General features: G+C 39.8%; 2 protein-coding genes across 2 annotated transcripts; both read right to left on the bottom strand.

The window, feature by feature from the left end:
- Positions 1–368: 368 nt before the first annotated feature.
- DNAlig4 (DNA ligase 4) lies at positions 369–16,643 on the bottom strand. The gene is given in 15 exon segments (XM_074101888.1): positions 369–737; positions 2,207–2,481; positions 3,236–3,500; positions 3,730–3,867; positions 4,169–4,362; positions 4,704–4,824; positions 6,355–6,481; positions 7,896–8,008; positions 8,011–8,120; positions 10,229–10,424; positions 11,713–11,880; positions 12,194–12,369; positions 12,465–12,768; positions 12,920–13,126; positions 16,409–16,643. Coding segments are annotated over 14 exon segments (2,682 nt in total). The 5' UTR covers positions 13,088–13,126; positions 16,409–16,643; the 3' UTR covers positions 369–410.
- LOC141438161 (general transcription factor 3C polypeptide 3) lies at positions 13,925–16,414 on the bottom strand. The gene has a single exon (XM_074101889.1). It carries the CDS (start codon positions 16,341–16,343, stop codon positions 13,944–13,946), a length of 2,400 nt encoding a protein of 799 aa, XP_073957990.1. The 5' UTR covers positions 16,344–16,414; the 3' UTR covers positions 13,925–13,943.
- Positions 16,644–16,885: the final 242 nt, after the last annotated feature.

The raw sequence follows: 16,885 nt of genomic DNA, 5'->3' as shown, positions 1-16,885 counted from the left end.
TTTGCGTTAATTTCGCGGATGAATGCGCTCTTGTAACGCGCTACCCGCGTTTAGATGACTTGATGCAACGGATCAACTTTCAGGGCACAGAAGGTATTGTTTTCATGAATAATGGTAGGAGTTAAAATAATCAAAGTGGTACAAAACTGTTTATAGATCGATACCTTTTTGTTACTTATCTACCGTGATTTAAAGAGAAAATACTACATACCTATTTTAGACTAATTTCTTGTTGTTTGCCTGGGTACCTACCTACTTAGGTAAGTCTTAACATTTTCTTTAGAACCGTGACTAAAGAACGAAACAAATAAGTTAGGTACCCCAGGTATAGGTACGTGCAGTGCTTCAGGTTTAAACAAAACAGATGCAACGGAATAAAGGATATAATTATTAAGATTTCAATGATATAATCACAATAAGAACTCCTTTTCGGAAACATATTGTTTCCTTTCAAAGCATTCATTTAACCATTTCTCTGAGACAACCAAACCTCTGAATAATCTCTTCGCATCTATAATTTCGTCGTCCTTTGCCTCCGCAGGTAACACTATATGGGACAAAGTGGGGGAGGTTTTTTCGCATAAACTCGCTCCATACATCTTTGCTTGAACGGACTGTACGTTTTTGCTCGGAAAATGGATAAAGCAACTCCGAAGAAATGAAAAAGGATTGTTATCGCCAAACAGTTTCATATCCAGGTTTAACATCTCTTGTGTTGTTAGAAATATTTGCGGCTCCTGTAAAAAAAACAACCGATTAGTAAAAGTAGAATATACACGGTGTTATAAAAATACCCGTAAAGCGGAAAGAGGGTTTAATGTTAATATAAAGAGTCCATTTACAATTTTAAAAATGTATGACTTACTGCGAAAAAATTAAATTTCATTACATTTTTCATTGATATGCAAACCCTATTTCAGTAAATTTAAAAGGTAGGTAGTGGTAAACTACGCAGAATGTTTACCTATATGTTTATGTTGAGGAGCCCGGGCATTATGAAAAATAACCAATATGAGATGGCAATTTGATAATAACTATTCAAATAAAATTGCGCGGGCATTATACTTAATGTCTATAACCCTATTGGGTAGAGTAATAAAAATATGTGCTTCATTACTACTATTTATATTTTTGACATAAAATTCCTTATCTATCATGCTTGTTTTGGTCGCAGTTGAACCTAACAGGCTTCTCCTCGCTACCCTCTTCTTCGCACCTAACTTTGCGATTGATTGAATCAGAGACTTGAAATATTAAAATTTGGCCAAATATCAGTTGTAATTAAATTGCCCGACGATCATGTAGCAATATATTCACAATGACCGGACAATATGACAATATGATAAATAATGAAGTTCAGATAATAATTATCACTTTGCCCGGTTTAGAAAGAAAGAAAGAAGAAAGAAAGAAAGAAGACATTTATTCACTTACACAGAAGACACACATATACAGCAAAATTAACACAAATAAAATAAAAAATAACAGAAAAACACATGAAAACATTAAATACAATATACACAATGTTGTGTTTAGCTTGTCATTGTTCACAATGCCCGGGCATTATAAATAACTAGCTTTTGCCCGCGGCCTCGCCCGCGTGGAATTCGGTTATCGCGCGCTGTTCTCTCGGGAACTGCATTTTTTCGGGATATAAGAAGCCTATGTCACTCCCGGGCCCGGGCAAATTTGTTACTTTTACGGGTATCCCGTGAAACCATATCGAAAATACAAACTGAGACATGGATGCACAGAAAAACCAGAAAAAGAGACCAGCACTGGGAATCGAACCCAGGTCCTCAGCAATCCGTGCTGCGTGCTATAACCCCTACACCACTGCTGGACAGGAATGTAGACACGAATTTTTCCTATGCATACATATCTCAGGTTGCTTATTTCTACTTTGCTACTTAAGCAGCAGCACTAGCGACATCTATGTAACGTCGACAGACGTCACACTCTTTCGGAACCAACCGCTCACCCAGACAATAGATGTCGCTACTAAGCACATTACCTACCAACGTACCTTAAAATTTAATATAATACTTAAAGCATACGTAATGATTGGGCCGTCATAACCGCAGCATTAAACTACAAATTTGTATAACGAATTTTGAGCACGTCGCTAACACGGGTATTTTGTAACACTTTTTATTGGTGTAGGTATAGGTCGGTACTAGTACCAGGTGCAGATTATCAATCTTACCTTCAACTCATCCATTTTCGCAAAACAAGCCCTCAAAAGGTCCTCATTGGTAAAAGCTTGGTAGCTGTCGCCGAAACGGTCGTAGTCTCTGCTGAGAGCTAACTTAGTTTTCTTGTTGATTGAGATCATGTCTATTGGGGAGAGAGAACAGATTGTATCGGAGGGTGGCAACGAGCGCAGCCAGGCGGCCGAGACTATATTGACTTCTTGAGCGGTGATGTAGCTGTTGACTCGGAAGTTGAGGCGACCGGCTACACAGCACCAGGTGTTTGGACCTAGAATTGTATTCAATAAACAAACCACCGTAAACAGGCCCGCAGCACAAACTTGTCACAACAAAATGGGGAATGGATGAAAATTTTAGAAACGCTTGAAACTTTTTTATCGATAGGAATAACCTTTCTAATTAACAGAAAATAATATCAGATTTTTAAGTAGCATTAATTAATTAAAAAAAAATGAAAGAGTTTTAGGTTACGGGTTGTTCCATAGTCCAGAACAAAAAACTTTATCATTGAAGGCTTTAAGCATCTGAGATCAGCCCCCTGTACCACAAAAATTACGAGTAAATCGATATATGTGTTAATTTTTTCATAAAAAACAGCACAAAAACAGTGACAATTATATAGAATATCATGACACCAGTCAAGGACAAGAACCAATTTTTTCCCGGTAACCCAAATTTTAAGAAACAAACCCTGCTTATTTTTAAACTAATAAACACTAATGTTCAGATAACTGATGATCATAACTAATAAAGTATAAGTACACGAATGGTGAGCTATAAGGCATTGAATCTTTGCTGTCCATTACTGGGTACTACTGTGCTTAACATGTCCATGATTGGTGCCGTCACCCTACCGGGGCTAAGTTGTTTTGCGAGCTTACTTAATAACAAAGAAACGTTATGCATTATATGAGCTTTGACCTAAAGACCTTTGATATAACTAGATTTCCAGAAGATATCATTTATTTTATTAGCCAAACTTTACGAATGTTTTTGTTGGGATAATTTACCCCTTCACTTACCAACATTCTCCACATGTTTTCCACCATGCGACTCCACGATGCCAATCAGCTCAGATTTCTTGCAATCCTCGGTATCAGAGAGGACACATATCTCGCGCCCCTGCAAGGCTTTGGACACGACCTCAACTTCGCCGGCCGGCCTCGCGCGGAACTGTTCCGCTACCTTGAGCACCTGGGCTGTTCGCTTCCTGCGTACTCTGACTTCGGACTCTACTTGGCTTTCGTCAACTGTGGTTGTGCTCAGTTTTATAACTGGACCTTTATCCTGCGAATGATCAAGATTTATAATGAAGCAGGTGTTGTGATGCAAATTTAAGGATTACATCAGCACCTTGTAAGCGAAAGTTTTTTAAAGTAGGTATTCAAAACTTTTTTAAAGTTAACATTATAAAGTTTTGAGTTAAGTTTGAGAGTAGTTGTGAGTCAAAGATATGTAGGTAAGAAACGTGTAGTTCTGTTGTGTATTAGGTCCTTAGTATATGGTAGGTACATACAGCGATAAGGGCCTGGAAGTCTTGAAGCGTCATGACGTCATCGACGGGTTTGTCGCGGCGGATCCGCATGACGCGCGGGAATCGCAGCGTGTACGCAGTGCCGAAGTCCTTACTGCGGATCAGCTCGGTCGCGCGGACCTAAGGCATAGGTACGCACAGTCACCTGCATTAATATCTGCCACAGCGAAAAATTTCTGACACGCACTACTGACCATAGAAATAGAGTGGTATCAGATGTTTAAGTACGCTTTCTTTTGTCAGGTAGGTATTAATATAAGAGGCACTTTCAAAGAATGCTTCTATTTTTTAGGACACATGCATGCATATCGATAATTGTAACTAACCGAATCAAATGCGTTGCAACTCTACCAAAGTTTCATTACAAACAGACGAATAGATTAAGAGACAAACAGGGATAAAAATGTAGAAATGTGCTCACCTGTAGTACTATGGAATGTTCTGGAAGCACCCAGAGGTCGGGCTGCTCCTTGTTGAAGTAGAGACAGGCCGGGGGCGGCGCGCTCCGCCGCGGCATCCAGTGCTGCTCCAAAGTCTCGCACACCGATGCGCGCTCTTCGTCACTTAGACCAGTCGCCACTCGGCCAACTGACACCCAGCGGTGGGGCTTTAGACCTGTTGGGGGATGATATTTATTTCTTTTACCAGACTCAGAGATCACCAATTAGTTTTTTCAGGGGTCCGTTTTTCAAAATAAAATTAATATCGCGGTCCGTTTCTACTAGAGTTTGTTGCAAAAGGCTTATTCTCGTACGTTACTTCACTCGTCCGTTTACAAATAAGACGTCAGCAAAGAAAAAGCGCGTGATACATTTTATTAGACAAATTTGTACTTGTAATACAAAGTTACTGTTTACTTAAGGTCCGCACAAAATAGGTCGGTGGTCCGGATATCCAGACCTCGGTTCGCCATCTGGTGACCCCTGCTTATCATCATCCCATCGATCATCCCTTACCCGGTGCGGCGGCGTCTGCGCAGGCGACGAGGAAGCTCTTGGCGCGTCCGTGCCGCTTGTCCTCAGCCTCCTCGGCTCCGATTATAACCAGGTCCAGATCGCTCATGGTGCTATCTGTGTACTGTTCACACATTCGCATTTATAATGATTTAGGATATTGTCTGCAACATTTTTATACGCTCAACCGTTTTTGAGATAGAGCTCAGAAAGCGCGCTGCAATGCAACACTCGGTTTTCTCGAATTGTCCTTACCTATTCTTTATCTTGAGGGAATTCTCGACAGGCATTTTACAAATCCTTATCCTTTTTAGGGTTCAGTAGCCAAAATGGCTAAAACCCTTATAGTTTCGCCATGTCTGTCTGTCTGTCTGTCCGTCCGCGGCTTTGATCAGGGGCTGTCAATGCTAGAATGCTGTAATTTTGCACGAATATATCTACATGTAAACTATGCAAACAAAATGGTACATTAAAAAATTAAAAAAAGTATCTATTTTCTAGGGGTGTTTTGGTAAGTTTGTAGTGTGGCGGCGCAGGAGTTTGGTGTGGCAGGTTTGCGGGGCCCTATGAGGCACACCACACATTAGATGACGCTTTTTTTATGTGCAAAAGAACAACCATTGGAGGCGCGAGGCCGTGGGCAGTGGCAGTGGCCCACGTCGCCCACTCCTTGCGCCACCTCTGTTCTTAGGTATTATAATTAGGTAAGATACCTACTTCCGTGACACATTTGAAGTCTCCAATAAATAACTATATAGGTAGAGCCACCTTGAAACTAAAATAAATCCCTTTTATTGTAATATTCCGCGAGAAATTATTCCCGTTCTTCTTTGAGAAAACATAATAAGTACATATTTGTCGCACATGTGGTATTTTCTTGTACAATCAAGTGTAAAAATAAGTATATATTCGAACCATTCAAAAATATGTTACTACGGCCTTCTTGCGTCGGAATAAGAGTCTGCGGTACTTATTTTTAAAACTTTGAATAAGTTCATATTTATACACTTGGCTGTACATACGTATATTGTCGCGGAGTAGTAAGTTAAAAGGTGATAGTTTTTTGATATGGACTTCGGCAAATTAACGCCTAAATCAAGCAGCTTTAATAATAAAACCGAAACGCCGTTAACAATAGAGTCATGTTCAGATATTTTTGATCAAATTTTTGCTCACAAGTTTATGACTGTACAAATAACAATTCCTTCGTTTAGGTACGACTTTTTTAAACTCAATAGAGCAATAACTGTCATCACAGTGTCTTGGTCCATAAAACAATAACAAAAATAATATAAAATTTATATGAGAAGTAACAGGTTCTTGGCATCAGCTACACAATAAAATGTTGTCGCTTTGTATGATTTACGACTCTCTTGAAAAATTTGAGACAAACAGTTGATATATAATTAGGCTCCATCATATAACATCCAAAAATGTTTACAAATAATTTAAGTAGATACAGGGTTTAAGTCATACAACCTAAACTAAACTAATATACTCTACCTCTAGAATATATTACTTAGTTTAGGTTAAACTCGTCAACCTAAAACATACCTATATATTCCTAAATATTTTTACTTTCATCAATCGCTGGAGGGAACAATTCGAACAACACAATTTGGGGAGCAGATGAAATAAATTAAAAGCCTCTTACCTCGCCCTTAATTTTGTACCAGCCAGCATTTCGTTCATTCGGGATGTAGTAGGATTCAGTAGCCTTCACGACGATCCCCTCCTCTTCGTTTTTAATAGAGTTGTTTAGTGCTTCTAATATATCGGAACTGAGAAATAAAATGTAGATTTCTACTAATTATAACAACCGGAACCAAACTTGTTTATAACTTTAAATAAAAATTATCAGACCATACTATAAAACAGTTATAAAAGTCGGCGGCCGATCGTAAAATCAGCCAAATCACGAAATTCCTAGGCATATCGTGAAATGGCGCCATTTCATGAGTTGCTAAGGGACATCCGCCATATCGTTCAAAACTCAACTTTTAATGATTTTCCTAGTGACATTTAGCCAAATCATGAAATTCCTAGGCATATCATGAAACGCCGCCATTTCATGATTTGGCCAGTTTAGGCAGATCATGAAATTCCTAGGCATATCATGAAACGCCGCCATATCGGTTCTGGCACTTCGCCGGCCGCTGCCGCGGCACGCTCGCTTCGCTCGCTAGGAATATCGACGAATGTGTTGCTCTCTGTCTGCCGTATTGTTTCTCAGGCACATCGTGATATGCCTAGGAATTTCGTGATCTGGCAGATTTTACGATCGGCCGCCGACATCCATAACATATATTTAGCAAATTTTGCTTTTGAAGATGAAAAAACGGTCAAGTGCGAATCGGACTTATTCACCACGGGCTCCGTACGAAAATATCTAGTGTTAGCAGAGCCCCTCTCTTAAGAAAAATGTACGCAGTGAAGGGTCATTATAGAATAGAAGGTTACTGACATAACAGTCAGATATAAAAATTAAGATTTTCAGACTTTTATAATTGGTTGTGCTATAGGGTATGAGCCTTCATACCAAATTTGAAGTCTCTAGGACAACTGGAAGTAGGTAGGTACCCTATATGTTTTGTTTCTCCGGTATTTTGTATCGAAACGCCATTTTAACGGTATATCTTTTGATTGCTTTGATTTAGAAATTAGACTATTTCCAATGCTCAAAGGGGTAGTTGAGTTTGATATCAATATCACTTCCAGCTTGATACCTCCACGTGTTCCTGAGAAAAGGGTCTTGACAGACGAACGGACGGACGGACAGACAGTCCATTCTCCAACTAATAGTGGACGTCCCATTGACGGCTGATATGATACATTATATCAGCCGTCGGTAAGACATCGATGATGATGATAGGCGGGGTAACACACGGAGCGGTGCAGTAATAGCATCGTTAGCGTCAGTTTCGTTATTATACCGGCTAAAACAACGACCAAAACGACGAAGATATTGGGTCCATCCATTTTTAGGATTGCGGAAGCACGTCTCTCAGCGGATTACCAACTATATCGAGGTACAAAATTTTAATCCGCTCGACCGCGTGCCGCCCCAGCAGGCTCCCCGCTCCCGCTCCGCTCCCACACTCTCGTATTAAATAATACCTATTAGCGTCAGCGGGACGGCAAGATCCGAACTTCGATTTTCGAATTTCGTAGTAGTCTCGCTGTTCTTGGCCTTACCTATTTTTGACCAGCTTCCGCTTGCTCTTCACGATAACGCCGGGCACGTCAGAGACGATGGAGTCGAGCAGCGCGGCGCGCTCGCGCAGCGGCCGGCCGCCCCCTCCCCCTCCCCTTCCGCCGGGCCCACTAGCACGGCGCCGTTGTAGTACAGCACGTCGAACACGCAGAAACACGGCCGGTAGTGCGAGTTGACAGTTATCTTTTTCACGTCAAATGCCACACCTGGTCAATTATTGGCACTTAAATTGTTCACATTTCTTCTAATAAAGACTCGAAGAATCCATATCGTGTTAGTAATAAGGACAACTAGATATTGGATAAAATAGGATAAAGGAATCAAGCACCTATTATTGTTAATCGGCACTGTAACGTGCAGAACAAAAATGTACTTATACATATATTATTTTCTCAAACATGACATGAAATATTGACGTTGTGTTACAAATAATAGGCCGGGAAGTATCGCGCTGCAGGAGCTGCGGCTCGGCTGGGGCGGTGCGCGGTCACTCTAGCGGCCTGCAAAGAAATTTCATATAACTTTTCCGGCCGCCGGCCGGCAATGCGACCGTCAAAGTCAAAGTCAAAATATCTTTTACTCCTTACATATCAGAAGGCTAAGTGCATAGTTTATGGTCAGCGAAAAATTAAAAAGTTAAAAGATTGCAGGCGCACTAGCTCAACAGTAATTTATTATTGTCGAGTCTCAAACTTTTTATAAAGTTAAAACGGCCATGGAAATGTTGGCACAAGTCGTATACAGCCAACTCAAATGGCTGCTATCAGTTATTTTGTTGGAACTTCAGACTTTTTTTATTGGATCTGAAACAGCTTGTGGTGTTTTCGGTGAAAAAATACACTTGCTGTTTTTGTTTTTTTTAATGAAAAAAGGCGGGAAAGCATGAAAAATTTTATTGGAATAAAATTAAATAGGTATCATAATATATTTTGTTGTGAAAAGGTTTATTCTAATTTAGTTTTTTCCTTCACCATTTTTGAGAAGAACTTTATAAATATTAGTCTCGGCTGGAAAAGCAATTACTCGCATAAGCTCGTCCGTTTAATTCTCATACTCAGCCAGCGATTGCCTACTTCCAGGCCACGACAATAATCTACTATTATTCAATTTAGGCTATAACAAGCACTTATGAATGTCAAAATCGCAAATGTCAAAGCCGTCTTTTGTTTCAACGCGTGTTGCGGCACGGCCCGCGCCCGCCGGCCCGCAGCCGCCGCGCCAGCAGACAAGCACAACAAACCGATCAGACTAGCGTCCCGCCAGCTTGATTTCTTGTCTTTTTATTTTATTTCATGTCATGTTTGAGAAAAGCGCAAATACAAGCCTCGGCCGGCGAGGCCAGCAACCCCACGTTTGCCGACCTCGCATCCCTATCCGGCCTCGCTACACTCCGCCGTCTAATGTATATCTGATTGGCCGGCAACCCCTACTTCCCGACCTCTACAGTAATGTACTATTCTAATACAGTGACTATCACATCAATTATATCCCACATCCCACGAATACCTATTTATAAATGCGATCGCAAAAGTTTGTAAGTCTGTTGGTTACCTTTTTGCTTGTTTGTTACCTTTTCGCGTCTAAACTGCTGAATCGATTTAGATGAAATTCGGTGTGCAGATAGCTTGAGTCCCGGGGAAGAACATAGGATAGTTTTTATACCGGAAAATTGCATAGTTCCCGCGGGATAGTGATAAACGAATTCTTCGCGAACGGAGTCGCGGGACTCGCGGGCACCAGCTAGCCCCACTAATATTATAAATGCGAAAGTTTGAAAGTCTGTTTGTTTGCTTGTTTGTTACCTCATCCCGCCTAAACCGTTGAACCGATTTAGATGAACTTTGGTATGCAGATAGTTTGAGTCTCGGGGAAGAACATAGGTTAGTTTTTATCCCGGAAAATTGCATATAGTTGGCGCGGGATAGCGATAAACGGATTCTACCCAGACGGAGTCGCGGGCAACAGCTAGTCATATTATATCATACTGATTCACCGACATAGTCAAGCGAATTGAGCACCAACAAGATGGACGGATGACCTGGTTAAAGTCGCGGGTTCACGGTGGATACCGCCCGCTTTCAACCGAAGCAACTGGAGGTCTATGGGGGAGGCCTATGTCTGACAATGGACGTCCTACGGTTAACATGATGATGATGATAACTGATTCGTAATGTTAGGTCTATGTAGATCATAGGTACATATACGGTAAAATATTACACATGGATCGAATCGAGTACTTGGGTAGATAAATACCTAGTAAACTCATAATGTCTTAACGGTCGACTAAATAAAAATAATGGCAGATAAATATAACCTTTGGTGCTAAACTTCTGGTTTTGCTTGTGCCACCCCATCATTTCTCCATCTAGAATCACACTGTCGACGGTGGCGGAGAAGCAATCCTTCAGGAAAGGAGTCAGCAAGCCTGATTCATAACTTTCCCCGTAATTATCGGAATACGGGTGACCTTTCCTTGACAAGTACTGGAACACTCCGTTTTGCATGTGCATCTGAAATTGTTTTTTTGCTCAGAGACGGTGTATTACGGCACGAGTATAATAGGTACCAGGGGAATCCTGAATATGAACAATTAAATGTCTTGGGGAGTTCCTCGGTTAAGTTAGTTTTGGGTGTCGTGTCAGCTCAAAGTGATGTTTAAGTTTCATGATGAATAGGTCATTAAGTACTGTAATGTCATGTAAGTAAACGTTTTTATCAATAAATAAATGTCTAAATAAAAAACCGGCCAAGAGCATGTCGGACACGCCCAAGATAGGGTTCCGTAGCCATTACGAAAAAATTAAGTAATATTTTTCTAAGGATTTCGTATTGTGTACGGAATCTTCCAAGTTTAGGTATGTTTTATACCTTAGGCTGCTATTTACTCACTACTAAAAATTCTCAAGTAATCTTAACCGCTATAATTTTCATTGTAAATTCGATAGGTATAATTACGTACTTACTACCAATTTTTTTTCAAATTTTTCCACCCAGGCGGTTTGCAGGTCAAGTTGTGCAAGGTCCGCCCGGATTGCTACCACCATCTTGCTCGCTAATCCTGCCGTGAAGCAGCAGTGCTTGCACTATTGTGTTTAGGCGCGGAGAGTAAGACAGCCGGTGAAATTACTGGCACTTGAGGTATCCCATCTTAGGCCTTTAGGTTGGCAACACATCTGCAATACCCCTGGTGTTGCAGATGTTTATGGGCGGTGGTGATCTCTTACCATCAGGAGATCCACTTGCTCGTTTGCCATCCAGTCGAATAAAAAAAAATCGCTCGATTTTAATGAAAATTTGCACATTCAAGTTGAATATTTCTCAAACAGAACACTGAATAGAAAAATCGTTTTAACAAAAACCCCCCAATGGTTTTAGACCTATCCATATATTTTAGATATACCCCACACTATAGGGTTAGTCGAGAAAAAAATCCCTTTCACTTTTATGCATATAAATAACTATTATGCAACTGTATCTTAATAGGGGTCCTTAAAACACGAGTGTGGTTTTATGAAACGAGGCGTGTTACAATATTTTATCTACCTACATCCATATATCAAATCCTCTAAAATGTTTTCAAGAACTATTGAGAATGACCTGCATTAACGAGTATGATGTAGAGCAGGAGAGAAGACCGAGACGTGCGTTTATGGATCAAACCAAAGAGAAGGCTAATGTATTGTCGTATCGTATCAGGAGCTCAAATCATTATCAAAGAGGCGTACACAATGACGATTACCCCACCGACAAGAGCTAGGCTCTTAGGTATATGATGAGTATAATGTAGCTACTCCGTACCTGGAACCTCTCGCCATCGAACTTCTCCTCGATGTAGTAAGGCTGGGCGGGCAGCAGCGCGGCGCGCGTGACGGGCAGCCGCGCGGACAGCATGGGCCGCACCAGGCGGAACAGACGCACGCCCAGCAGTTGAGGACGCGTGCTGCGGTCCTTCAGATCCTTACACATCTATGAACATACGTTAATATTTTATTTTAACTTCTCATGCTCATAAAGTTCGTGTTTATGCTGGATGTAGGCCGTATAAATGAGTTTTTGTGATAGAGCACTTTATGCACTAGATTCGATTCACATAGTAAAATCGGTATTAACAATTCCATATTAGGTACTTCTTCCCGCAAAGTGCAGGTAAATTTACTCTGCCAAACCGCAGGTCAAACACATAACGCTCGTTTTGGGCTTAGCGGCAGAAAAGAGTGAATCTTTGTGTCGCATATTCGGAGCCGTCCGTCATCGAAGGCGAATAATTTGAAATTTTTACCTCGACAAGATTACTGCAGTTGTTGTAGTATTCAGGACCTTGAGGATGAAACGCCGCCAGTATACGGTTCATGCTCATACCCAGCTTAAGGTCCTTTAGTATTATCCTGAGGAACCACTTCATCTGCTCGGCGGTCGCATTCCGCATCACATGACTGAAGGCATCATCTAAAATGGCTGATAGGAGACTTTTTGTTTAACCACTGTGTAGGAAGAGCGAAAACTTTTTTACTTACAAGTATAAGCAAAATGCACACGTTATAAATACTTACGCCCTTTTTCACCATGTGCCGTAGCGATTTTATCCAAAACATTATTCACATCCTGTATGGTGAAAGTGCTAGTTTTCTGCGACATCCTGTTCTTTATCTCGAAATAAGCTACGCCAGCGAAGTCGCTTTCCTGTGTATTCACTGATCTGTACTCAGTCAGTTTCTTAGCAGCAGCGGTACTTGGATTTAAAGCCAACACCTTTACTAACAGAGCGCCTAGTTTAGGCGCTTTCATATTATAGGGGCCTCTCTCGCGATCGCATTCTGGCAAGAGTAGCCTCAAAATAGGGAAAAAACTGCAGTCCTGAAAACAATCTATTTTAAGGACGCAACCGCACTGCAGTTTAGATAGGTACCTACTGCATGAGGTTTCCGTTAACTACTTAACATCTACACGAGTGATCCATCATGTCATAAAGCAAGGAAAAACTAATAGAAAAAAATATCCAGTTTACCTTATTGCCATCAACTTTTTGAGCATTCAATCTAAATCCGTCTATGAATCGTGTTAATATCTTGTCTTGCTCCGTTCTGTCTTTTTTCTTTTTGTATATAGAGTCCAAAACTTCACAGAGATCCCCGAACAGCACCAAGTTGGCTGGGACGACCTCGACTGTAGCCATTTCTGTGGGGCTTTTTGTCACACGCTTGAATGTCCTACCCTACAACCAATAATGTTCACTTGGTCATTTTATTTCTTTCCTTTTATATATTTTATTTCTATTCTAAGTATCTTTTATTTACAAAAACCTTACCTAATCGACTTCAAAATGTGAATAGAATTATAATTGCTGAACCGATTTTCATTCAATGTACGTGGACGTGACCAACTTAGAAGTACAGTCGACTTTCGTTAATTCAAACCTGTGATAATTCGAGCCTGTCTATAATTCGAAGTTGTCACGAGTTCCCTAAAACATCTCTTCGTAAGGTTTAAACCATTTGATAATTCGTAGGTAAACCTTGATAATTCGTAATATTTTAAGAGCCCCCCCCCCCCTGCCTCGAGTTTCGAATTAACGAGAGTCGACTGAATATTCTTCAAAAAAAAAAAGTCAACCGATATAACAGAGTTCCGAAACAATAAATATCAATAAAAACATAACCCTCCCTCTGGCAGTCTGATAAAAAAACAAGTACTTGTGTAGGTACTTATTTCTTTACCTTACCTGTACTTAACAAAGTAAGTAAGACATAACTGTAAGACATAAGCAAAGTCTAAGAACTTACACTGTGACATAAGTACTCTTTTTCTTTGATTTTCATTGCAAGTTGCACATTATTTATTTTAAGTACCTATCTACTTCTGGGATGTAGAGTCTAGTCTAGATGGTGAAAGTATTTCCTTTAATAGATTATGTTGAGATTCTAGACACATTGCAATGTCTCAGCCAAGTATGCAGAAGAGATAGCTGCCAGGTATTTCAAATTATTTGTGGTGATTAATAAAATGACTGTAATTACATTAATTAAGTTTATTTATATAACAATATATTTAAACAAGTACTGCTTTGCTATAAGTGGAGAATGATCTTTATACAACAAATACAAATTGAATGCAGTTTCCCTCGTCAAATCCATGACGCCATGTTTCTCGCATTTAGTAACAGGTGGGGATTTCAGTGCCCTTTCATAATATTCAATTGCTAAATTGTTGATGCTTAACATGTGGTATGCTCTACCAATATTATAATAAGCTTCCTGATCAAATTTCCTCATGTGCTGGTAGGTGATCAAATAGGACATTCCTTGTAATATTAAATTATGATGTTTATCCATTGTTCTTTGTGCTGCCATTATTATCAAAGTAATTCCTATCAAGAAAGCAGACAGTGGCTCTCTGCACTGATCATGGTACTCAATAAAATATTTCAGTGCCACTATATATCTGCCTGAAATAAGATAATTATTACCCAGGAACAAATTCTTGACAATGTTAGGTTCCCTTTGGAAAAGCCGGGACAAGAATTTTACATGTGTATTTTCATCAATTGAATTTATCACCAGATCTAATATGTTCCAACACTTGTTGCTAGGGTACTTCATGCTGAAGTCCCTGATGAAACTAAAGGCATTTTGGTGGTCATTATTCAACAGGCAAGCTTGTAAGCAATAAAACTCTATGTCCAATCTATTTGGTGCTAGACTTTTAGACATGAGAGAGCCAAATGTAAGTCTTTGCATGGCACAATATTGTTTACGTTCACAAGCTACTCCTAGTAATTCTTGAAAAAAACTCCATTCTTCTTTTGGAGAAAGCTTGAATGTCTCATCTTCATCAAAGTGAAGATCATCTTCATTGTAAGGGTTTTCTCCTCGCATTGTTCGAAATTCATGAATAAGATCAACTCCTCCCTTAGTTTTGCGAGCTATCTTTAATTCTTCCATGTGTCTATATCTCACAAAGTTTTTAGATAGCAAAGCTTCCCCTACTTCTAAATATTTAAGCATTTTGTTATATTTCTTCAGAGCACAGCATTGCTCAAACAGAAGACTAGCACTGACTACAAACTTATAATCTTGTTGTAAAATATCAAGAGCTTCATCAATACTCCCTTTGGCCTCTAGAATCCTGTACATCTTCCTACGGGCATCTGCATGTTGCGGAGCATGTTTCAAAACTTTATAATAAGAATCAATAGCCTCTCTTTCTCTGCCTAAATTGAAAAGGCATTCTGCATGTTTCAGCCAAACCGCTCCGAGGTCAAAGCTAGCATTCTTGACAAGTGGCTCCAGGAGTTGCAGAGCTAGCTTGTGCTGTCCAACAGAAGATAGAGCTTCCTCTATATCCATATATAAATCACCTGCTTTCTCTACATCATAGGTCAGGAAGTCTTGCAGCAATGGTTCAACCAAGTTAATGGCTCCCAGGTAAATAAAACATATGAGCAGCTTGGTTTTTAAATCAATAGGCAAATTATCTGGTAATGTGCAATTCACATAGTTTGTTTGCTCTTCAACCAAGTTATCAGAATTTTGCACTGTTTGAATTTCTGCCTCTATTTCTACTCCGGCATTGACCACAAAGACATCTATGCATGTTTGATATTGTTTCTGGGAGATGAGCAATTCTAAAAATATATTAGTGTCCTCCATTGAAAATAATGCTGGGCATTTCTTGTATGCTGTTGCAATCACATCCAAGGCATGCTCTAGTTCACCACTTTCGTGATAAAGCGTTGCAGCCATTTTAGCATATTTCATAATAGTTTCTCCTTCAGTAGGAGGTAACGAAGCAGCTATCTTGTGATAACATTTCACACGGGTAATGCTCAGAGTATGCAAAGGATACCTCAACTCTTCAAGTGTTGTGAGAAGTTCCAGCCTTTTCATGTGTGTGTCCAAATTATGAGGCTCAGCTTTTATTGCCTGGGTGTAGCAAATCATCTCCTGTTTCACATCATTCCTTTGTTTAGAAAGAGCTGCAAGCCGAAGCCACTCGTTGGCATCAGAAGGGCTCAGATGAGCAGCTAGAAGTGAAAACTGCATGGACTTTTCAGGATCATTTTCATATATCTGTGCTAATGTTTGATATGGCTCTGGAGCAGTGGGCACTTGTTTTATAATTTCGTGACACATTTTTTCGGCTGTGTCCTTATCTCCTCTAACAAATCTTAAATTGGCTTCTCCCATTAGCCCCAGGAGGGCCGTTGAGAGCCGCGTATATTTTCGGCGTCTCGTAAGCCCTTTCTCCGCAAGTTGCACGGATTGCCGGGGCTCGTGGTCATTCTTTCTCAAGTCCACGTCTTCCTCATCTTCGTGCTCGTACCACTCGCTAGAATACTCAGCGAACGACATTTCGCCGCTTAAGAATTTGTTAGTCAATTCCTTCTCTAAATCCATTTTCACATTAGAAGGGCCAGGCCTTAGGTTATCCATTTTAAACAATATTACTTAAATAAAATTGAGGCGTAAATTTACACATAAACCGATAAACGACTTACATATCAAAAGCTTCGTTCGAAAGCGCTCGACGAACAGAGAAAAACACATAAATAGTGCAGAAAACTAAGAAGACAGCTAAAATAATCCGTGGACTCAATATATGTAGTTATAATGGTTTATTATTAAATTAGTAAATCTAACATGTGCCGACAGTTTCGTAAGTATTTATATTTAAATAAAAAAGAATCACAATCCTCTTGACTCTTGACAGCGGATAATAAGATGACGTTTACCAGTATGTATACACACTCTCATCTATGGATGACGTGACATAAAGATTACGTATTTTACTAAACTAAGTAAAAAATAAATGACACTAATTTAAAATTGTTATTAAAAGAAACAAACTAAAAAAATATACTAAAATAAATTATATTTCAAATCTGTGGAGTAAAATCTCATCATAATTTTAATTGCCCTGGCCCTGTGTATAAATAATTTGCAATAAATGTTTAATAATTATTTATTTCTAATCC

Source organism: Choristoneura fumiferana, chromosome 18, assembly GCF_025370935.1.
Source record: "Choristoneura fumiferana chromosome 18, NRCan_CFum_1, whole genome shotgun sequence".
Taxonomy (NCBI): Eukaryota; Metazoa; Arthropoda; class Insecta; order Lepidoptera; family Tortricidae; genus Choristoneura; species Choristoneura fumiferana.
The sequence above is the reverse complement of the archived record's forward strand: the minus strand, read 5'-3'. Positions and strand labels throughout refer to the sequence as shown.

What these genes read in the sequence shown, in the direction of transcription:
- LOC141438161 (XM_074101889.1), bottom strand. Translation starts at nt 16,343, where the DNA reads ATGGATAACCTAAGGCCTGGCCCTTCTAATGTGAAAATGGATTTAGAG.